The sequence below is a fragment of the Hyposmocoma kahamanoa genome, unplaced genomic scaffold (assembly GCF_003589595.1).
Source record: "Hyposmocoma kahamanoa isolate Upper Pololo Valley unplaced genomic scaffold, ASM358959v1 67, whole genome shotgun sequence".
NCBI lineage: Eukaryota > Metazoa > Arthropoda > Insecta > Lepidoptera > Cosmopterigidae > Hyposmocoma > Hyposmocoma kahamanoa.
In genome coordinates, this window is record NW_020653855.1 from 5,796,909 (window position 1) to 5,822,125 (window position 25,217).

The window sequence follows — 25,217 nt, forward strand, 5'->3', positions numbered from 1 at the left end:
ACTTAATCTAATACAATTATAATGAAAACAATGTAATTGAAGATAAAATATTAAAATAAACAGTAATAAACAAAACAAAAAAAAAAATCTAAATTATATAAAATAATCATGGTAAAATTAAACATTTTAATCTTAGTGCCTAATAGTGCAATTGCGATGCCTAAACTAAGTACATGTGTACCTGTATTTTAGGCATAATAGTGCATTTTTCATAACAAAGCTTAAAAAAAAATAAAGATTTTATAAATTTAACAAATAAAAGATAAGTAGTTATAAGTCGTTACAATTTATAAAAGATAAGTAGTTAAACATTACTTATTATATAAATATAAATTATGAAAGAACTTCCAACAAGTCCTCGGTATCATTGTAGGTTTTACTCTTAAGCCAAAATTTGACGGTCTTTTTACCTACCAACGACTACCAACGAGCTACCAACGACTGACTAGAGACGTCGTATAATAATTGTAATTAATTATACATTTAGAGGGGTACGTTTCAGGTTGGGTTTCACTACCTGATTTCAGTGGCAAGTGTTCGAGTATACTATAGCGAATATGTAAATAATATTTCATGATAATATCATAGAATATTCATATAACAGAAATTGCCACCAAAATTAGATGAAGAAAACTAGCCTGAATATTGTTTGGAGAAGTTGTCAACACAATAGTGTGGCTGCTCCTTTACTCGAGGCTTTTGCCACGTTCGCGTATCGTAATGTGCTGGTCTAATGGACGCAGGCGGGTGCTACGACCACATTAAACTTATTGCACTGCATACGTAGTACGCTTTATTGTTATTTATTACCAACTAGACTACAATTTATTGCAAATTTAAAGAGCTACTTTCGAGAGGGTATTTGGAATCAAAAATGTAAACGACATCTGTCACTATTAACGTGACATTTCAAAGATCATGAACATTTTTTCGGGTTCGTTTATTAACATATTCTACTCAATACTCAATACTCAATATTTTATTGCAAAACCATATTGTATACAATGAGATTTTAGTAAGACAGAAAAGACCAATATTATGGACCACGTCGGGCACGCAATACAAAGGAGAGAGGAGCAGATTAGCATAAAATAAAATTTAAAAAAAATGTTTTGGACGTAAAATGCACATGTTAGTGACTTTATGCATATAACAATAATATACAGGGTGGAAATTTGTAATGCCACCTGGAAGGAAAGTACTCTAAATACTGTAGATAGAAATTTTTACTTAAAGGAAACATTCCTTTATTTTTTAAAAGAAACAAAACTGCATTCATAGATTTTCGAAAATTTCTAGCAACACGCGGGAATCGAACCCGCGTTAATCTGAAAAAAATGCACCCTGCACTTTTATTGCATCGATCGATAGGGTTAATTGTAAGAATAAAATCTCTCTCACAAAATTGGTTAATTAAATGAAAAAAAAAACCATGAAATTAACGTATTTTAATAAAACGAAAAAAATGGTAATCTAACTAATTAGTTCTTGGATACACAAATTTAATCTTTTAACGAATTCGTTTTGAGTAACTTTTAATAACGTGTTGTGATGAATTGTATTACAAATCGTATTCTGAACCTCAGCCTTCAACTCGTTTGCACTCGCATAGGATTCAAGGTAAATTTGATTTTTAACATATCCCCACAAAAAAAAATCTAAAGGGGTGAGATCTGGTGATCTCGCAGTTTGAACCAATCCAGGTATTAAAATGGTTAGTTGGTACAAAACAAAAATCTATTATCTCTAATAATCAAATACATTGAATACAATGGTTTTTTTTGTAAAATTTCGAGGTAAGTTTGTATTTTTAACCGACTTCAAAAAAAGGAGGAGGTTCTCAATTGGACTGTATGTTTTTTTTGTATGTATGTTACGCGATAACTGCGGTATTTGCGGACCGATTTTCATGATTCTTTTTTTGTTGAATAGGGGGTACTTCCATAGTAGTCCCGTTTCATTTTGAAGAAAATCATCCACCTTTTAGGGTGGCTGTTCACGCATAAAGATTCATTTTTATAAATAGCGCCTAACTTTAATTTAGGAGCAAGTATTTTAATGATTGATTTTACTATTTCTCCAATTCAAGGCGTTTTTCTCTCAATATACTTTTATATTAAATTTTGTCTTTGTACTTGTTTTATTTGTTCTCTCATTTATTAGTTTCCACATTGCTTTTGTTTTATTATTTGATTGATTTATTTTATTTATATATTGAATTTTTTTGAACAATTGACTGTATTTTTAATATTTTAGCTTTATTGTTTATAATGTTTTTCTAGTATTTGTTTTTGTTGTTAAGATTTTCAATAATCTTTTATACTCTTGATATTACCTCCTGTGGGGTAAGAGAAACCACTATAATGAAATTTTTCAGTTCAAAATTGGTTAAAATGTAAGCGGTACTTTGCCACTTTTATTCTATTTATTTGTTTTTTTTTTGTTTGACTTTTGTTTGTGGATTGTTAACATAATTCGTTTGTCTAAGGCAGCCGGGAGGCCATCTTAACGGTCATTCCGTTCGCGTGACAGCCATCGGACCTTGCGACGAATCGCTCTATTTCCACGCAAGCAGTGTTCCTTCGCATAAATTAATGTTGATTTCTATTTCACAATAATTTGGGTAAAATGGTAGTGTACTGATTTCATTGATTAATTAAAATACCATAAATTAAATAGCTAGTGACTGGGTGACTGTTCAATTATTTACCACGACGCCCAGTACTACGTAACTAAGGCAGTGAGCAATTCTGATGAAGGCCCTTCTGCGCCTTTAATTAATTATATACATTAAATATTGGCTGTGTTTGTGTGGTTTAGATACTCGTAGAAAATGTATTGTATGCAATCATTACCTACATAACCAAGGTCTTAAATTCTCGTACCAATTATTTAGGCCACTCGGCAACGCCTCCTGACTCGACATTTAGAACCCTCAACGATTGCATAAACTACGAAAGACGAAACACCCGTAGAGACCACACAACAATAAATACAGTAGAAGTGGTTAGTTAACGCCCGACGCGTGCCATCTATAGGTCTCGCAAGAAATATCTGAGCTCAGTCCGCCATTGTCGCTTTGTATGGTATGGTTGTGTCATTCTTTCGTGCAAATACTCGAAAATCCTAGAAAAGTTTCTTATTGTGGTGTTTTGGAGTGTAAAAATTATAGCCGCACCAAAAATATTTTACTCGTTTTGTTTCATATCATCGAATAGTTTTATTTTAATAAATTTTCAGTTTATCGAAATATTTTTTTGTTACAAGAAACAAAAGTAAAGCAACCCCTACGCTGCTTTTTTTGGAGAACTAAATTAATAAATCCAATTCGTCGTTGTTCCGCAATTAACCAGTAGATGGCATTATATTCATTGGAATTTTAATATAATATCAAAACGTCCTAACTCCAGTAACATGTATTGATGGTATTGAACTTCCAACGATATGTGAACACGGTAAAATTTAAATTATAGTAACAATCCAGAATTTGTATCTTTTTAAATTTGTAACTACGACCATACAATATCAAGATTTTGTAATGTTTCAAATTAATAAAGTGTGATTTTGGCGACATCTGTTCTCTTAGTAATCGAGGTCTAAGGCACTTCTTGTTTTTTTTTTAGAGACTGCTACCGATTCTTATTAGAAGCTTTTTACGCCTCAAGCTAATTCGTGGCACGTGCTGATATTGGCGTAATTAAGCCTTTTGCGTTAACAATGCCAAGAAGGCCAGTGAAAGAGTTCGTTCAGGGAAGAACTGCCATCTTACCTATTTCTGCCGCCAAGCGGTAACATGAGCATTAACGTGTTTCAATTTTGAAAGGTAAGGTGCTGGTTAAAGTGCAGGCACACGGGGTTTCTTGCCTCATACAATCAAAATGATTCCTTCATGAAACTATCAGCCCTAAAAATCCTTGTATCTTCTATGGTTTCGGATTCCCCATACTGACTCATTTAAAAAACACTATGTATTTTTTTAATTTTTATTGAATTGATATTCAATTATTTTTTGTGAAATTACTCCACTAGTTTGTTATAATTATTAATACAAAGACCGAACACTCAGAAAAAATTCCTTCGATCCGGTCGGATTTGAACCGACGTCTTCTTGCATACCGTGCCAGACACTATACCAACTAAGCCACGGAACGAACCAACGAACTTCACGAATTTTTCTATGTGCTTGCGTCGTGTCTTTGTACTTGGTCTTTCAACGACTTTTTAGTCGTAGCGCCATCTATGAGAAATCTTTGACAGATTTATCACCCAGTTAGTACCTTTACAGCTACCAATCCTGGCGAGAGATGTCACTATTCACTGTATTAATTAAATTTTTATTGAATTGATATTCAATTATTTTTTGTGAAATTACTCCACTAGTTTGTTATAATTATTAATACAAAGATCTTTCAATCTTTGTATTAATAATTATAACTATGTATTTTGTTATGTCGTCTTCAGGTAAACGCAGCATTCGAGGAACTCCGAATAAGAGCGCGGGCTGGCAGTGGAAGACTACCCAAATTAGAAATACTTCGCGCTGCCATACAACACATTGAGAGACTGCAAGCGGCATTACGAGCCGCTGCTGTTGTAAGTACCGACACCAACTATCACATCATCTGCGCCACAAATACCTATAAATTCAGGGTTATATACATACTTTTAAGTTTTTGGGTAGATAGATGGACAATAGGTTTATTCAGCACAAATACAAACAGAAACAAAATATTTACAATTACTTCAGAAATTATAACACAAAATCACACAGAACATACATTATTAATAGAACACGTACTGTGATAAAAACAAATAGAACACATACTGTGATAAAAACAAAAAGAATTAACAAAATTTTAGTATGACTACAGTTTGTGTTGAAATGGCCTTGACTCAGCATAAATACTGTAGACCGTGAAATGTCAAACAGAGCTGGTTTTCTGCCAGTATCATATGGTGAGCGATTGTAGCGCAGTAAGCCATGCCACCAAAGCACAACTGACGCAAATACGTACACCTAACTCTAAAACTGTTATGTATCAAGTAAAAAATGTAAAGCAAAATCATGTAAGTAATGCAAATAATGCAAGTAAGTAATATAAATAATATAATAAGTTATTGTTACAAATATTATATTAAATTATAATTATGGCCACCAAATATGTTTATTCGGAAATTCAGATTTTAGACTTTTAGGTATCAATGAAATATATATGATTAGCGAGACATATCTGTTCAGATAAAGATGTTTTTGTATATTCACGCTTAAATCGTATTTTATTATTGATGTCACGCAAGAAAGGAGGAATTCCAGCACTTATAGGCGCTATACCTGAAACCGCCACGAAAAGCAGTTCTGTGCTTTGGGATGTTAATAACATTGTTGGAAACTAATTGGAACATATTCCCCCTTACAGGTCGTCACCAATTAATTTTCTGGCATAGATAGGCACTACCACTGTACCTGAGACATAAGTTGACAAGTCCCATGTGCCTGTAATTTGGCGGCAGAAACAGGCAAGGTGGCAGTACAGCTACCCTGGACGAACTCTTTCACAAGAAGCTCTACTGCTATTAAAAAACGTCTGACGGGCCTCCATTTTCAGTATGCCAAATTTGTTTAGATAAGGCATGATATGTATGCTCTTGCTCTAACTGTCTGCCGCTTTTTATATCTGTATTATTATGAGATCGAATCCGTATACTTTGATGACAAAATTCAACACAAAAACACTATAGATAGTGTTTCGTTTGGAACATGTACTTGCTGTGAATCTTCTTGTCTATAGATTGAAGTCGTTGCAAAAAAATGAATGTAGTGAAAAAAAAACAAAGCAAAAACAGATTAGGTCAATTTTTTTTAATGATAGTTACGGCTTGGATACAAGTCTTTTGAGCCATATCTTTGTTTAATTATTGGGATTCTCAATATTTGGCATTGTAGTTCTAAATTGTAATACATTATGTTTTCACTTTCTCTTAAATAACTTAGGATAGTCTTTTGTAATTTGGTTTAAAATAAGGAATATAGTTCTAACTTTCTTCATCACTATTTCTTTCTTCATTTTTTTCATAATATACCCGAAACAAAAATAATCTTTGTAAAAACTGTACTCGTAACTTGAAAAACAGTTTTTCAGATTAGAACCAAAAATTAAGTAGGCGTAGTGTACATTGGAGGTATCGTTATGATGTCTGTATATTTTGCAAATAAACAAGTCTAATTCATATTAACAGCTATCAAAGATGGCGGCCGGTGCGGCGGCGTCACGCGCCCGTCACGCTAGTCAAGCTTGTCACGCCACGTTAGACATGTCCGTTTTAGTTTTGATTCAAATGCGCGGGAAATGTTAATTTGATTAGAAGGAGCAAAGGTAACTAAGGTACTGACTGCCAAGTCTGCATGCCTTAGTCTTTGTTATAAAAATTATAAAGAATAATCTCTATTTAAGCGTTGCTTGACGTCAAGAGTTGAAAATGTCTTTACATTAGAATTTTTACAAATTTGTCTACGTAACATGTCGCACTAATATTACAATATCGTACCGTTAATACAATAGTGTATTATTAACTCAAAAAGTATATTTTTTCAGAATCGATGAAAAAATAATTACTCTCTTCCAGCGAAATACTATTAAAATTTATGTGTACGCTTAGAATAATAACGCATAGAATGATAGTTTCCTAGCAAACGAACTGTCACAAGTGAGGCAAAAATCAAATTCATGTAGGCTAGTTTTAGTAGTAGGTTAATTTTCGGTTTTAGTGAATATTTATATAAAAATACAAGTTGAAACGCGTTACTTCCTTGTGGAATGTGATGTTAGTATCTATTTTATGTTTGTCTGACGTATTTTTACACTCATTTACCGCACATTTCGTCATTTTTAGCTAAAATTCTTGAGCTGTTCGCGGTGCAAGTTGACCTTGAGCACTGAAGGCCCGCCCGCTCGTGTACCCTTTGGGAGCGCTTCAATTTGCCTCACTTAGCGTGTGCGGACTAGGTTTCTATGCGTTATTATTCTAAGTGTAAGTTAACGTTTATTTATTGCTGACATCTAAGCAATTTTTAAAAAACTTATTTATGAAGACTGTTTTATCCGGAACTAGTTCGCAAAAAGTTTGTCTAATTTTGAGTTAAGTAGATTTATTTTAATTGTTTCTTACAATTTTCTAACGACCGTTTTATTGACCGAATCAAATTTTACGTTTAGCAATAGTATAATCTTGAATTTCACATATTTTGAGTTACAACACTATTGTAATAGAAGTGCGATATTGTTGTAACTCAAATTATGTGATTTTCAGGATGAAATCATTGCTGAAACCAAAATTTGATTCTCTACATGTCAATAAAACGGTCGTTAGAAAATTGTAAGAAACAATTAAAAGATATCTACTTAACTCAAAATGAGACAAACTTTTTGTGAGCTAATTCTGGCCAAAACATACAGTCCTTACTCAAAAATATGAAATTATTTCTTTCCTTTTATTTTTGGAAACATTGGGCCTGTAGGAAATTGTTTAGACGTCAGTAATAAACTTTAGCTTATATATCGAGTTCTTAGGTTTTCGCGATTGTTGCACATAGGAAATGAAACTATTTTTCCGGATAAATCGCATATATTTGTTTTTTCAAACAAACCGACGTTTCGGGCCCTTTACAGGTCCCATGATCACGGTTGACTGCGGTGGTACAGTCTTCAACCAATTATGTCTAATATTGATGGAAACCACCCTATTTTTTCACTATAGTTACAATAGTTATAAATTAAATACCTTATTTTTAATTTTACAAAGAAACATTCCAATTTACGCTATATTAAATCTTACAAATTATTTTATTGAATGAATTTTAATTAAATTCAATTTATTATTAATTAATAACAGAAATTAGAATAAATTAAAATATTAATTAGTACTGCAGTCTTATGTCTGTTTGGGATTTTTCATTAGAGGAAATACTGGATCCCAAACTGGTGGTACGGAGAAACCATCTTCCCTGTTGAAATTAGGATGTTTTTAGTAAATCATTATGACGTAACTGGTTGAAATGAAAAAAAAAAATTTGAGAGTTGATACTACCTCAGCTGGAATTCTAACTTTTCCCGTACTAATACTATTTATTTAGCTTAGGTCGAGTGGCAGGGACACTGGTTTTATTTCAAAATTTATTTTTTAACCCTTTGAAAAATGTATATCGTAGTACCCATACGTTTTTATTTAATTCAGTTGATACATACGAAAAATTGGTATATGTAAAGTATCTATTGAATCTGTATTCAAACCACTGTTGGTTTTCTTGTAAAATTTCGAGGTAAGTTTTTTCTATCGTGAAAATTTTTAGGAATTGTGTTTTCTTACCGTTTTTTTCATAAAGTGATTTGATTCCGCACTTTCGCTGTTATGCGTATTTGAGGTAGTTTAGACTTTTAGGTATCAAATTAACAATGCCCAATAGTACTGAAAACTAATTAACGGATTGTAAGCAGCACGGGAAAAAAAACAATGAAACTGCCTAAAGCTTCAAACAAATGATCTACGAAATCTTGATAATCATTGGACATAGTTTCTAATTTAAAAAGATGTAACAAATTCCAGATTGCATGTTACGACGTTTTGATTTCAAGTTGAAATTTTATTCAACGTGCTGCCATCTCGCGGCCAGTCGCTGGACTACGACGAAAGATGAACATCTGAATCAATTCAATAAACAGAAAATTGAAAATTTATTCAAATAAGACTTACCGATGATATGAAATACTATTAAGGGTATAATATTTTTGATGCGGCTATCGGTTTTGCACTCCAAATAGCACAATTAGGCAATTTTCTGCGATTTTAGAGAATTTACACGAAATAACGACACAACCACGCCATGCAAAGCGAAAACGGCGGACAGAGCTCTAGTAGGTCTTTCGAGATCTACAGTACCGGCACGCTAAGATGGCCGTCTCGACAGATTCAATAGTGAGGTCAAATCTCATTTAATTATCGAAAAAAATATAATGAAACGCGAGTCTTTAGATATATAGCTAGTATTGTAAGGGGCACCCGATTAAAAAGTTTTAATAAAACGAAAATAACAATGTTTACATAATACATCGTCAATTCGAAACTGCTTTGTTTCGCATTGAGTTTTGACGCGAGTTTGCCGGAGATAGAAGTTGTGCTGGCCAGCGATTCCATAACATTACATCTCAAATATTTTATATAAAAATATCATTGACTTACAAATAAATGGACGACGGGTCTAATACAAAAACCACGAAAAAAATGTCCCAAGTCAACCTATTTAAACGTTACGTTAGTGACATGTAAAGGAATATGTAAAAGCTAAAACGTTGAATTTAAATTGTAATGTCGTCGCAGTACTGTCTAATTTTGCTTGCTTCGCTGTCAGTCGAACAAACGAAGACTAAAGCGTGAATGACGCTCTGTATACGATTTTAACGCCCTATAAGTTCGGACACTTTTTAGCGCGGACCCGACGTCCATATAATTGTAAGTCAATGAAAAATATACATAATTTCAATAAGAAAGAAGATATCCATAATATTAATCTTAGAGCTAAGTCCAAACTCATGGTACCACGATTTCGTTTTAACAAGGCAAACGACTCGTTTATGGTTAACTGTATACGTTTTTACAATAAGGGTCGTATTCTAGAACTCTACTTAATGCTCAAGTAAGGATTTGAGTGTGGTTCAAAGCACTCGAAATCATACTCAAGTCCCTGCCACTAGGGTCGTATTTCCAGTGCTTGTAATCATATTCAGATCCTGACTTGAGCATTGAGTAGAGTTCTAGAATACGACCCTAAGATTCCAGAGCATTAAGATTATAATTTCCTAAGTTTAAAAGCAACAATTGAAAAATCGTATTACAAAATTGAAGACTATGTGCTAAATAAAGATGTATGGCTTTAGATTCCACACAAATTTGATTCAAAATGTATTTAAGTTTATTTGAAAAGAGCAATCCCCAGAGTTTCTTGCTCGTTTTCTCAGGGAGGTCAGCGTAGTGAACGAGCAGTATTTTAAATGTGACGTTTTCAAATGTCAATTTATTTTACCTATGGAATAAATGATTTTTTGACTTTGACTTTGTATCTATTAATAAAAAAACTAATATTATTTAAAGATTATCGAAGAAGATAATTTACTAATGAAGATAATTAATAATGTTACCTGACAGTCACACAAATTACCGTCTCAAACTCGGGAACTCCCTGTATTATGCAACGGAATTCACACCTAGAACCAATTTAGAAAGGTTCTTTTCCCTAACTGATCCTTCCGGGAATCGAAACCGGGACATGCTTCTTTATGTGCCAATAGCGCAAACCGTTGGGTCACCGAGGTAGTCAATGTTTTGTAACTGGTAGTTCGCGGTCTGCGTTTGTGCCACTACAAAATTTATTCGCGGAAAATAACAGATAGGAAAAATATTTTGAAACATAATCTTGAACAAGGGGTTAAGGTTGAATTAAAAGACTTATGCAAGTATAATTATAATAAATAGAAGAATTATTATGTATATTTATTGTTTGATACAATTTACAGATGTAAACGAAGGTTCTTTCAATAAACAAGATTGTTTGCGATGTTTGATGAAAAACTAAAATGTATTTTTATTATAGCACACAAGCAGAATGGGTTGCTTTTTAAATTCTATCCGTTGGAAAAGGTATATAGCCAAACAGCCAAGTCTTTGTGTCACAATGACATTGTTTTTTCGTTCTAAAAGCACAGACTAAGGTCAAAGACCATACTGCCTAGTCTTTAATAACTGATATTTAATGAAATATTTTTTAAATACACGTTTTGCGATAGCTAAAACTCTGAAAATATATTCCTAAAATATGTCCGTTTCTATTTTAGTATAATCTGACACAATATCCGTCTCACAACTGAGCATAGGTTTTCTGTAAGGAAAAATGTATTAATAACGCACACACTCAACATAGCCCCGCATTAAGGAAACCCTCTGTCGCGGGTGCCATGGACACACACTTAGACAACCACAAATTACACCCAAACTCACGAGAGAAATAAATGTAGGCCATACAAATATTTCTCGCGGCCCGGGAATCGAACCTGGGGTCTCTGCGTGGTAACAGTCCGGCATGGTAACCACGCCATAGAGGCAGTTAAATTATCGAACTACTTCATGTAAAAAAATCCAATACGTGTATAAATGTAGACATAACAAAAAAAACTCGTCTATTTCGGTATAATATCGTTGTATTTTAGTGTCGCGGAGTTAAATCGCCATTAATACGCGTCGGCGCATTATTTATCGCTACACGTGCGCAGGAGTGCGTGCACCACGCGGGAGGAGATAATTGGGACATTTCTGTAGTTTAGTATTAATGGTATGTCGCTGTAAATATCGAACCAAATCTAAAGATCTTTTTATTTCTGTTTTTCTAATTGATCTGTCTCTTTTTTATACAATACTAACTTTTTTTAAATGGTCTGGCCTGGTGGTAAGCGATACGCCTGTATAAAACAGTTGCAGTGTCACTCAGAGCTTTAAATCACAAAGATCTGAGGCTGCCACTGCGCTCGACACCCTGAGACATAAGTTGACAAGTCCCATGTGCCTGTAATTTGACCAGCGTCCTTGCCCTTCGCAACCGGAATGCAGTAATGTTCACATTGCATGGCGGCAGAAACCGGTAAGGTAGTAGTACTTCCTTAGAAGAACTCTTTTACAAGGAGTTGCCGACGAAGCTCTTTCTGTTAAGTAGTTAATTATTTATTTATTTATTTATTAAAACTTTATTGACCATAAGACATGATGACTTAATGCTAAAAGCATTCTCAACCTGTCAACCGTTGAGAAAAACGAAATTCACGAACGCGGCGAATTATTATATTAATAAATTATATATTACATATTATTATTTAAATTATATTAATAATTATTAAACGAAATATTACGTTAATAATAACTTATATGTAATAAATATAACAAACAAACCTAATACACCTAAATTATGTTACTATGTTGCACTTGTTGCCTGATTATGAGGCCATGTTTTGTGACAGTTATTTACGATCTTGCGTTTTATTGTCAAATACATGATATTCAAAGTTAAACAAGTTGCATTATTTTAGTTTCGGTAGAGTTATTTCTAAATTGTTTATTTATATTAATAAAATGAAAGTGCTCAAAATTAGTCTGAAATTAGTTTTCCAATGCCTCAAATGACATAGCAGATTTGAAAACGATCATTACTATATGGGCCGCATTGCGGCGACATTAAGACTGTGACGTTACAAATTAATTACTGAATGCATATACTAATTTCGTATTTTACCTTTTTTTAATGATATAAAGTAACGGGACGAACAAGTCATGATCCTAGCGTTATGTCACGCCTATCCGTAAAAGTTGAAGTTACATTCAGAGCTTTAAATTGCAATCCATCTGAGGGGCACTGCTACTGCCCTTGTCATACTCTAGGTCTCATCACGCCTTGAACCTCTGCAACTGCGTAGAGATGTTGCATCGCTTAGCGCCTTTTACCGCATGTACCATGGTGAGTGCTGTGAAGAGCTGTTCAACCTCATCCCTCCTTCCCCGTTCCTGCTCAGAAGCACGCGTGCATTCCATCGCGTACTAAAAGGTTCGGTGGCTCCTTTCTCTGCCGCACGGTTGACAAATGGAACTCCCTTCCGGCACATGTCTTCCCTCCCTCTTATGATATGGGGTCCTTCAAACGAGGCGTGAAGAGGCATATTGTAGGCAGGCAGGGTGGAGGTGGCTAGTGCAGTGAGGGTTTCATCGCTGCACTAGGTTCTTTCGCGTTTGGATACCACTTTCCACTTAACAGCAGGTGGAGTGGAGTCATTTGCCTGTCATGTATAAAAAAAATAAAATAAAAAAATACTGCGACATAAGTTGAAGTCCCATGTGCCTGTAACTTCACCAGCACCCTTAGCGCCCAGTTACATGATGCGAAAGTTTTCCGCCCAGTTACCACGCTTTCACTTACATTAATAGTGAATCTGAATTCTATTCATTACGCAACAACATTTAAATTCCTCTGAATATTACAACCACGTGGTCGCCGAGTACACTAAGTACAAGCCAGTCTCGCCCGCGCGCCCGGAACGCTCATTTAAGTAAAAACGTAAAAGCTAAACGAATAGAGCGTACTTTGCCATGACATATGCACGCGGTCGCTGTGCGACTTGAGGGCGACGACATTCGTGTCGAATTTATTCGAACCGGAACCTTCAAAATCGAAACGCAGTAATGCTCACATTACTGCTTGGCGGCAGAAATAGATAAAGTGGCAGTACTATCCTGGACGAACTTTTTCACTAGGATATATACTGCTACTAAATAACCTCCAATTTATGCTCCAAATTATTTTATCATATTTATATAATCTATGTTACGAAATAATAATAAAATAAATAATAATAAAATTTTTTATTTCTCACCACAATACAACAAAAATACAAGTGCTATTTATATATAACTATACTATAGATATTGTGGGAGACTGGTGCCTAAACTAGGCTCAGGGCCTGTATTTCAGGACACCAGGTCAAATAAAATATGAAATATGGAAATATGGAAATTACTAAAATAATATATAAGAAATTTTAAAATCATAAATGTATACGAAATCCTTGTCACCCTAGAGCACTCAAATAGCCCTACAGAGAATCCGGCGATCCAACGATTGAATACATTTAATTAGAACTCTTCAATGTGGAGAGCATACAGGTTCCATTCAAAATAACTGCCAGTAAAATCGGAAGACTGGCAGAATAAGAAGCTTTATTTTGACCGACGATGTTCAATTTTTTTTTAATCAATAGCGACACAGCCTGGTAGCTGTAAAGGTATCTAACTGACTGAGGAAATATTTTCATAGATTTCTCATAGATGGCGCTACGGCTAAAAAGTCATTGAAAACCAAATACAAAGATTCAACAACAAGCACATAGAAAAGTTCGTGAGATTCGCTGCTTTGTTCTGTGGCTTAGTCGGCATAGCATCTGGCACGGTTTGCTCGGAGACATCGGTTCGAATCCGGCCGGTCGGAAAATGAAAGGAAACAGCAACTACCTTTTGCCTCATATGATTCGTTTTAACGAGGATTTGATTTGAGTAGACCTCGCTAACAAATGCACCGAAAGAGGATAAACACACTTTTGAGATCGGTTTTTTTAATTTTTATTATTTACAACCGTGATACGTCACTCTAGCGAACTGGTTCTCGCTGGTTTTTCTCCTAGGTCGCGACTGAAAACCGGTACTTTGCCCAATGATGCAAACTTTCGCCCTTTTTGCTTCTGCTATTTGTATATAGATCGCTGCACTGTCAAACCACAGCTACTGGAGCGAGCGTAGCTTAGACTCCAAATAATGACCACCGTAAAGATTAAAACGATTTTGCCGCGAAAAATTGTCAGAAAATTAATCTATTGAAGAAAAATTACGAATTAAAATAAATTAATAATAAAATAAATGAAAGAAAAATTACACATTGTGCAGTAAGCCCATTATTGTAGTAGTAATTGTGTCCTGTATTAGTTAGGTCTGCAGGATGTTTTTCATGTGCAATAAAAAGTTCTAAAAGTTCTAAAAATACAACCTACGATCTGGTTGTATGGCAAAGTTAGAAACGAAAAATTGAATCTTGTAGATACAGTTGTATTTCTAGGTATAATGTTAGATGCTAAATTGCAATGGGGTCCACATATACCTAAGTTATCAAAACGGCTCAGCTCTGCAATATACGCGATTAAAAAAATACGGAAACTTTCAGACGTCGAAACCGCTAGATTGGTTTACTTCAGCTACTTTCACAGTCTAATGACATACGGCCTTTTGCTTTGAGGTAATGCCGCCGATATCAATAGAATCTTTGTCCTGCAGAAATGTGCAGTTAGGGCAATTTACAATCTGGGCCCCAGAGTATCTTTAGAGATAAGTTTAAGGAAATTAATATTCTTACACTAGCGTAACTAACTTCACAAAGTGACAAATTCATTTAAGGGGCAATGTGTACGCTTCTATAACAAGATTCCGGTTGATATACAAAATTTGTCATTCACGCGGTTCAAAACTATAGTGAAATATAAACTTTATTCTAAAGGTTATCATACAACTTCTGCGTACTTGGATGACAAAAATCCGTGATAGTAACCCGTTTAGCTCATGGAGGTAGTCTCGATCTCCGATGTTTGAAAGCAAAAAAAACACAGAAGGGATTCCCTAGTGCGGGGTTATAAGTGTGTGCGTTAAAAAAAAGACGCCTTATCCCGAAGGACGAAAAATTTTACTTCCTTCTTAGCATCCACTCAAAGAGCTTAACTTCCGAATTGAGTTAATCGATCGTTCCTCACTCGATACGCAAGAAAGAAACTAGCATAAAAATGCAATTTTACAGGTGTTGACGAAACCAAATGTTTCATTTATACCTGTGACCTTGATTATTATTGACATCACAGGTCGTCATGTCAAGTTTATGGAAAAAATATTACTTATTCATTGACACCAGCCACCTGGAAAAAATATTCAATTATCATATTTTTCGCGCGTAAATGTGCAGGAACTGTGAAAAGAAAAAAAGAATGACAGCGGAGCAACTTCGGTAGGGAATCTTTTTTTTTCCATTCTCTAAGGGGAATGTACACACTGCCAAATAGTAATTGACACTCTTTGCGAAAGACTTCGTCGAGGAAAGTACTGCCACCTTACCTATTTCTGTCGCCAAGCAGTATTATTAGTATTACTGCGTTCCGGTTTTGAAGGGTAAGGGTGCTGGTGAAATTACAGGCACATGGGACTTGTCAACTTATATCTCAGGGTGACGAGCGCAGTGGCAGTGCCCATCTGATCTTTATATAAAACTCTGAGTTTACCACCAAGCGCACCACTTGTTCGTCACTTGATATTATAAATCACGGCCTATCATGGCTACGTTTCGTCCGTACTCAGCTACGGTCGGCTCAACTGTACATTACCATCGCACGAGTTGAGAGTTGAAATTAATATGGTGAATAGATTACATAGTTAGCAGTGTAATCCTAAAATATTAGCTTTAGGAAACTCGTAGTTTTGATAATAAAAATTATTGAAATATTCGAATATATATGATAGGAAACAGGTTTTATAGGTTAGGAAAGCACAGCGTTTGGTTGTTGCAGTATTTTTTTTAAAATAACGCAAAAAAATAAACATTTTCGTAAAAAAAAATGTTTTTAAAAAAAATTCATTTTTTTTTACGAAAATGTTTATTTTTTGCGTTATTTCAAAAATTTTCCGCAGTATTGAATTAAACAGCACAAATTAATACGTAATTGTAAATTTAACATAGAAATTTACTATAATTAGTATGTAAGCTTTTATTTTTGAACAATTACTTTTTTTTGCAAAAAAAAAAACGAAACGCGTAAAGAACGCCATGTTGTTTGTTGTTGTTTACTGTTTGATGTATGCATCAATTAGGATTTTGCGTTTTTGCCTGGTTTTAGGTTTAAATTTAGTTTTTCATATAACACAGGAAGTGGGGTTGGGGGGGTGGTTTGGGGGTTGGGTTTTTCCCGCTAGGGGTTCGGGGGGAGGGGTTTACCACGCTCTTTAGTGCGAAAACATGATTTTTTGAGGTTATTTTTTTCGAATTTTCAAAAATTAATATCTCGAAAACTATTAACTTCCTAACTTTGAAACTTTGCACGAAGGGTTATTTCCTCCCCCTCCCCCCCTTCCTCCCACCCCCCTCCCACCCCTCAAAGCGTGCGATGGTAATGTACAGTCCTTCCCTACGGTCTTATACTACGGGGCAACTAAGTAGATTTAGAAAGAGTGTTCAATGTTCAGGAGAAGTGTATTCGGGCGATCTGTGGTGCGCGGTTCGATAATAGCTGCAAACCATTGTTCAAAAAAACTGAACATACTGCCTTTGCCATGCTTGTATATAAGGGACATCTATGTATTTGTGAACAAAACTGTATTTTAAAACGCGTGGTGAAGTTATACAAAGGCAAACCAGAACTAAAATCATGACTCTTTATACCAACTTCGATGCTATATATTAGTTTATAAGAATAACTGCTTCAATATGTGCATAAAGATCTTCAATAGTTTCTACCAAATGAATTTAAATTACTACACGGACCTACGTTTAAATCACAATTGACAAAAATGCATAAGACACATTGCTTCTATAGTAATAAAGAATACAAATACTAATTTATATTAATTTGAAATGCAATTGATTTTAGAGGCTAAAATATTTAATTCGATTGACATTTGCACACCTGCTTGCAGCTTCAATACATTGTACCTATTTTTATTTTAGATCTGTATAATTACTGTATTCTGGCATATAAACGTTTTCTATTCTATTATATTCTAAAAAAGTAGTTATACTGTTATTAAAATTACCTTAAAGCCTACGTAAAAGTATTTCGTTGTCCACAGCTGGAATCGGAGAGCTGCAAGTCATACGTGGAGTCGCCGGCTGCAGTTGCACGGATCTGTCCCGACAGCCGACAGAGTAAAGACGACAAGGAGAGACCTTTTTTTAATAGTAAGTAGTTTTTCAATAGGGTTTTTGTCTGCGTATAACCCACCCGGATAACTAATACCAACCTGGCCTCCTTCCTCGGTGGCTGAACGTTTTCCATTGTGGGCGTTGGATGACGAGGTACTCTGCTCTGAATATAATACAATACAAAACTGCTCTCCTTATAATAACTAACGTAATCGAATTTTTAGAGAAATTGTGTGTTTGACATATCGCACTGTTAATACAATAGTGTATTAACTCTAAAGGTGTTTTTTTTTAGAATCGATGAAAAACGAATTACTCGCTTCTCGTGAATGGTTATTAAAATGTACGTACAAGTTAAAGTTTATTACAGATATCTAAATATTTCCTACTTGCCAAATATATTTATAAATAAAAAGGAAAAAATAATTTAATATTTTTGAGTAAGGACTGTTTTGTCCAGAACTAGCTCACGAAAAGTTTGTCTCATTTTGAGTCAAGTAGATATTATGTTTTAATTGTTTCTTACAATATCCTAACGACTGTTTAATTCACGTGTTGAGAATGAAATTTTACGTTCAGCAATAGAATAATCTTGAATTTCACATATTTTGAGTTAGAACACTGTTGTAATAACAATATGATATCGTCGGATAAACTCGCAAACATCGTACCTCCATTAAAAGGCGATACAACCACAAGTAGGAGATGCCATGGAAGTCGAGCGAAATTCTCAAATTTTATTGGCATGTACAGTATGTTTGTTGAAGTGTTACAAAAGTTCTCGGATAGGCTTGGACGGTTTCATCGTTCCATTTCTCGTAATGAGAATTCTTTATATTTTATTAAAATTATAGGTAATAGGTTTGGACAAGAATTGTCACGTTGTAATGTATAAATAAACCGTAAATGTACATTGATTAATTCTGTGTACGAAACGAAACAAGAAAAAAATAAATAAAAAGAATTACGTGTACTGTTGTTGTTTGGATTAAATCTCTATTTTGTTATTTTTCGCTTTTTATTGTAGTGACTGTTTGTGGTTTTTGGAAGTTGGTTGAAGTTTTTGTTAAGAGTTTTTATTTTAGGATTTTTTTGTGGATTGACCATTTCTTAAAAATGATGTATTAAATATTCGTTTTATCCGTTTTATTCGGATAAAAGATTTTAAATTATTCGAATTATCCGAATACCAATAACCTAACCTGCGGTTAAAAAAACCGACCTCAAAAGTCATTCATCCCCTAGTTTACCACCCTTGGAGGTGGAATATTTTCTTCAAATTTAAATGGGATCACTTCTGAGGTACCCTCTTTCCAAGAATCATCAATATCGGGTCACAAATGGCGGAGTTATCGCGTTACATACATACAAAAAAAGTTTTTTTGAAGTCGGTTAAAAATGAGTGAATATTGCAAGCCCTAATGAGACCGAGCAGCCGATGAGCATATGAATGAAGTATTCGGCTTGGCTGGGCGGGCATCGAACCAAGCTACCTCGCGTTCTTAAAAAATTTGCCCGAGTTGACTCGTTGCAGGAATAACTCGCGTTAATTCGAGTTAAATAACTCAACCCGCCCATCGCTAGTGCAGGGTCCAGTACACATCAAGCTTAACACTTAAGATTTAAATCCAACTCTCTAAACAAATAAGAACGATCCAAAGTACAAAGTGTCAATTCTGATGTGCTCTTGACAGTACCTACTAATAGGCCAGTGGCGGATTTGCAGTCTTGGTCGGCCTAGGGCCCAGGCCATAGTCAGTACCAGCATGGGTTCAGTAGTTTTTGAGTTTATCGCAGGCAGATATAGTGATTATACATTACACTATAGATATGTAACATATTTAAATTTTATACATAAAATGTACGAAAGTGATTTAGAAAGATTCTTGTTAAACAATGCGGTGCAGCGCGGCCCGCCATTATGTGCGTGAGCCTTTAAAATATTTAGGTACTTTGAGTTATTTATATCTAGCTCTTTAAATAGCGAGAAATAAACTTTGACCGCTAATTATTAAACACTCATACATATCCATTTTCAATCGAATTAGAGCAAGTTTTTATCTGTCGTTAAAAAAATTTGTGTGGCAGCCATATTGGAAAAAAGCGAAAAAAAAATTTTTCCGCAAATTATTATCAAACACCCTATAGAGACCCCCACATATAGATTTTCAGCTGAATAAGAGCAAATTTTTATAAGCGCTTGTATGGCGGCCATATTCAAAAATGGTGAAAAACTAATATTGATCATAAATTATTATCAAGCACTCCCAGAGACCCTCACATGTCAATTTTCAAAGGGATCAGACCAAATTTCTTGTTATCCATCAGTTAATTTTTTGTCACGATTGGCCGCCCCTAAAATCTGGTCGTCCTAGGCCCGGGCCTACTGGGCCTTAGGGCAAATCCTCCACTGAAGAGTAAGAAAATTCCCTAGTTTGAGGTCAGACAATTGGAGTAGTTGTCTGACACATTATTTTAGAGAAACACCACACTTATTAAAAAACAATCGTCCTATTACGTGAACATAAAGGTTTTTCTAATCAGGCTTAATGAGATTCCGTAACGGCAAGCGTAGTGTCTCCCGTAAAAACCTCTACATTTATTTCCTTTTGACGACGTCTGAGTGATCGAGTGACTTGCACATCTAGTATATAACCAGAAATAGAGATGAAAGGTCATTTAATTTGTTTGAAAAGTATTCTGCCAAATCATTACACAACTGCGCTCCGGCAAGCCCGAATTCGAAACAATTGACGGGTGTCGTCAATTGTTTCACTTCAAGTCGACAAGTTTAACTTGAGGTTTGCTATAATGGACGAAAATTGAAAAATTGCATCATTTAATATTTAATTACCGATGAAATGTGATTCCGTTTGTTTTGTAATTAGATGTTTTGCTACTTTTCCCACACCACCGAACGGAACAGCGCCCATTGTTAGAGACATTATCTTTATTGCAATAAATACAGAATATTTTTGGAATATACGGAGACATACACACGGGTCAGTTGTTGGCGCTGTACTATTTCAGGTTTGTAATTTGTGATTTCAGCACAAACGAGAGTTGATATTTAAAAGTGATATAAGGCCCATTTGCTGATGAGATGCAAGGGATGGATGGGCCTTATTTCGTCTTGATTTCTGGTTATATATTCGATGGGTTTGCACGTCGGTTTTCTTGGTATTGCCATCTCCAAGAGTGCGTACAGATCTGGCGAATGCGCCAGATCTGTTCGCTCCCTGAGGTCTCGATTTCGATCTCTGGCCGGGTCAATGTAGAAAAACCAACTTTTCTACATTGACCCGGCCATCACGTTCTTCACCACGTGTTTCGTAGAAAGAGCGAAGGCGCCATTTCGAAAAATTTTTCACAGGAGCATGGTTTTAACGACTGTTTTAAAATGTCAATTTTGGTTTTTGGTTTATGGTGTGTCGTTGTTTCCGATTTTCATGACACAAGTGCTATAGTTACTTATTTTGTGATCAGAGCAACGTAGGTATATATTGTCTAATATAATATCATATTTCAGGTGAGTCACCCGGATGCGGCAATAGTCTAGCTCGATTACGATGCATCGTGCAAGCTTTAGCTAGCAAGGACCATCCATGACAAATTAGTTAAAAAACTTATTTCAAATATTTAGTATAGAACGAAAATACAAAACTATTCCTGTAATGTCGTGCGGCGATGTTCCCCGCGCGCTGTTCCCGTGATTTATAAAAACTTGGACTTGGGGTAAGCAAAAATGGCGAGAAAAGCAAGTTTGCAAACCAGCGGTTTTGCAGTTGGTGGGGCTGTGTGTACCAGACCAATATGTGTGGCGGCGGCGTTAGCCTCCTCTGTTCGCGTTACTACGTGCGCGACATTGCGTTACCTAAATGTCCCTAGTTTCGTGGATATTATTCTGTTGCTCATTGAACAAATTCGTACAAGCGGCTTTATGAGTTTGGTGTTACCATTACCAATTAAGTAATTAATACAAAGATCGAGCACTTAGAAAAAAACTTTTGTTACGGCCGGATTGGAACCCCAAATCGTGGCAGACGCTATGCGAACTAAGCTACGGAACGAACCAGCGGACCTCACGGATTTTTTTATGTGCTTGTTATCGGGTCTTTGTATTTGGTTTTTTCAATGACTTTTTAGCCGTAGCACCATCTATGAGAAATATATGAAAGTATTTCGTCACCCAGTTAGGTAACTTTACAGCTACCAGCCGTGGAGCCGTACTAGAGATATCGCTATTATCTGTAATTAAATTTGTATTGAAATGATTTTCAATTACTTTTTTGTGAATTACTCCACTAGTTTGTTATCATTATTAATACAAAGATCGAAACACTTAGAAAAAGTAATTTCTAGAAAGTGAGTAATTTCACAAATAAATTAACATCAATTTGATACAAGTTTAATAATTAAGTATTGTAGTTATAAGTTTGCTATTATATAATTAAACTTCATTAAGTAAGATTTGTCTACACGCTGCGCTGGTTCGTTACGTGGCTTAGTTGGCATAGCGTCTGTCACGGTTTGCTAGGAGACGTCAGTTCGAATTCAGCGGGATCAAAGATTTTTTTTCTAATTGTTTGACCTTTGTATTAATAATTACAACAAGTGCTTTAGATACTTACTTAGGGGTCGGAGCAACGTATGATGTTGTCTAATATTCATTATTTATTTATTAATTCAACATCAAGCGTGCTAATAAAAACACCCATTTAGCACAGTCAAGGTGCTACAGTACAGGAACATGGTTTTTTACAACTTTATAATGGTTCAAATTTCCAATTTTGACAATAGGTACCAAATAATTTAGTTTTTTAGTTTTTTTTAACGTACACACTCAACATAGGCCCGCACTAGGGAAACTCTGAAACAAGCACAAATTACACCCAAACTCACGAGGGAAATAAATGTAGGCCATATAAATATTTCTCCCGGCCCGGGAATCGAACCTGGGACCTCTGCATGGTAAAAGTTCGCCCACAGAGGCAGTTAAAGTTAAAGTTACAATAAACTAGAACACATGTAAATAATATAGATAAGTTACGGTCATACCAGCATGAAATTACAATTTTATCCTCAGAACGAACAAGCTCTAAGATGGAAGTAAATCGCGCCTTTGGTGTAATAATGTCACATCTGTACAATGACAACTTTTCACGACAGATGTTGAAAAATTCTACGAACGAAATTAGTGGTTGTTTTTTTATGTTTAAATAGGAGTTATAAAATTTCACATAGGTAGTTATACATAATTTGTTTCATGTAGTTATATAGTATTGTTTTTATAACTTTCAAGTGATAATAGCACTTTTGCTCTTATGTGACTTTATTATACTTACCAAGGCTATGTGATGTAATGTTTACAAAGCATGTTGTGATTAAACGGGGTTGCTCAATACACATTATTTACATGATTTTTTTAAAACTCGATAGATTATAGATTTTAAGAAATAACCGTACCCTATATATGTGAATATATATATACTATGAAGTGAAATCTGCGTTTGTCACGTGTTCACTAACACATTGTTTAAAGTTACTTTTCTATTAAATTTTTTTTACACTTGAAATTTATTGAAGCAGGTTATGTAGATATAAGTTCTCACTTAAGCGCAGTTGCAAGGCGGAATATATAAAAATCTCTCTTTTATTATATTTATTGTTTGTAAAAATACAATGACATAAAAATAAAGGGTAATAAATTTAAATATAATAGTAATATGATGTTCGTAGACAGGAATAAGATTCACATTTTAATTGTACAGAAATGTTGTATTTCAATATAGCAAATAATTAACAAAGAAACTGATTCTTCATTGAATAAATTTTCGTAACGCCGATTTTACGTCTGTCAAGTTCATCGGCGGCAAAGGCGTGGAACAATCGTCGGCGGCGCAGATTACATCTCTAACACTGACCACAAACTTTTTGATATGTGTACAAAAAAAAATGTAATTAAAATGTTTTTTTTCACTTAGTTGTTTTTTTTCCGTAAATATACTCCCGGACACACAATTCGAGCCAACTTGCATTTTCAATATTAAATGCTTAGCTTAAACAATGCTTGATTGATCTAAAGCATTTACGCTACTTTGAAACTGGTATACTAAACGTCATTCCCTTAAGTCTTTATTGAAAATTTTTATTTAAAAAACCGGAGAAACTTTTTCTTCAATGATAATTATATTTTTATATTCTACCCTTTCAAGGATAAAAATGCAAGGTGTCTCAAATTATGTGTCCGGAGTGTACACAATAATAATAATAGTAATAATAACGCACACACTCGACAAAGCCCCGCACTAGGGAAACCCTGTGTCGCGGGTGCCATGGACACACAAATAGACAATTACAAATTACACCCAAATTCACGAGACAAATAAATGTAGGCCCTACAAATATTTCTCCCGGCCCGGGAATCGAACCTGGGACCTCTGCGTGGCAGTCCGGCATGGTAACCGTTCGGCCACGGAGGCAGTTATCGATATATAGTTATTATATATTATATAGGAATCACGCGCCTAAGAGCGGACATTCTTGGATCGGGAGTGACTACGAAAACACTAACTGTATTGAAATGTCATTGAATTTGTTTGAAAACTATTCTGCCATATCATTACTGTGACAACTGCACTCCGATTGGCCAGCCCATGTTCGAAACAATTGACGGGTGTCGACAATTGTTTCTCTTCAAATCGACCAGTTAACTTGAGCTTTGCTATAATGGACGAAAATTGCAAAATTACATATTTAATATTTAATTACCGATGAAATTTGATTCCGTTTGTTTTGTAATTAGATGTTTTGTTGTTTTTCCCACACCACCGAATGGAACATCCCCCCATTGTTAGACATATTATCTTTATTACAATAAACACAGAATATTTTTGCAATATACGGAGACGTACACACAGGTCAGTTGTTGACGCTGTACTATTTCAGCTTTCTAATTTGTAATTTCAGTGTAAACGAGAGTTGATATTTATAAGTGATGTATCACTGATGAGTACCAAGAATGTATGGTGCTTATTTCGTCTCTATTTCTCGTTATATTCTCGATGCTATACACTGGCCGAATCTTCATCAACCGCTAGAATTGTGCTAGAAGACAAATTAACGTACCAAACTTATCCGCACCCTTCGGCCCGTCTTCCAATGGCTCTGCGAGCCTCTACAGTGATTTTTACGCGTCCCATCACTGCACGCCTTGTCACTGAGCGCCTCTACACTGCGAGCCTCATCCACCATTTCTGGTTCTACACACGACACATTCCTCTACCTTACACACTACACACTGCTCAAAAACGATTCCGATTACTGTGTTTCTTTAAATTTGCAACCAAATTAAAAAAATGTTTCTTTATTAATGTCAATGTCATGTCAATTATGTCAATTATGAAGCTTCCTTTATTTTGGCCTTAGATGATGGAAAAAAAATTTGGTAGAGTATTTCTTACATGACAGTCATTGTTTCGGACGAAGAACGAGAGTATATATTTAGGCTCAACTCACACTAGCGCATAATCGAAGCGTCGCGTCGCGTCCAACATGGCGACATTTTTCATAAAAATGTTCGATGATATAACGACACCGTACATAAAGTTAATAGTTATTTGTTATGCAAGGCTGCAAAGTTGTTGTTTGAAAGTGTATTGAAACTTGAGCCAGCGAAGGACGCTAA

At 35.0% G+C, this 25,217-nt stretch overlaps 1 protein-coding gene across 1 annotated transcript in view; it reads left to right on the top strand.

Moving 5' to 3' along the window:
- Nucleotides 1-21,687, top strand: part of LOC113232155 (transcription factor SUM-1) — a 52,032-nt gene extending 30,345 nt beyond the window's left edge. Inside the window, exons 2-4 of the mRNA XM_026466793.1 lie at nt 4,462-4,593; nt 17,458-17,566; nt 21,060-21,687. Coding sequence (XP_026322578.1) covers nt 4,462-4,593; nt 17,458-17,566; nt 21,060-21,139 — 321 coding nt within the window. The 3' untranslated portion in view covers nt 21,140-21,687. The remainder of the gene's footprint in view (nt 1-4,461; nt 4,594-17,457; nt 17,567-21,059) is intronic.
- The last annotated feature ends 3,530 nt before the right edge of the window (nt 21,688-25,217 follow it).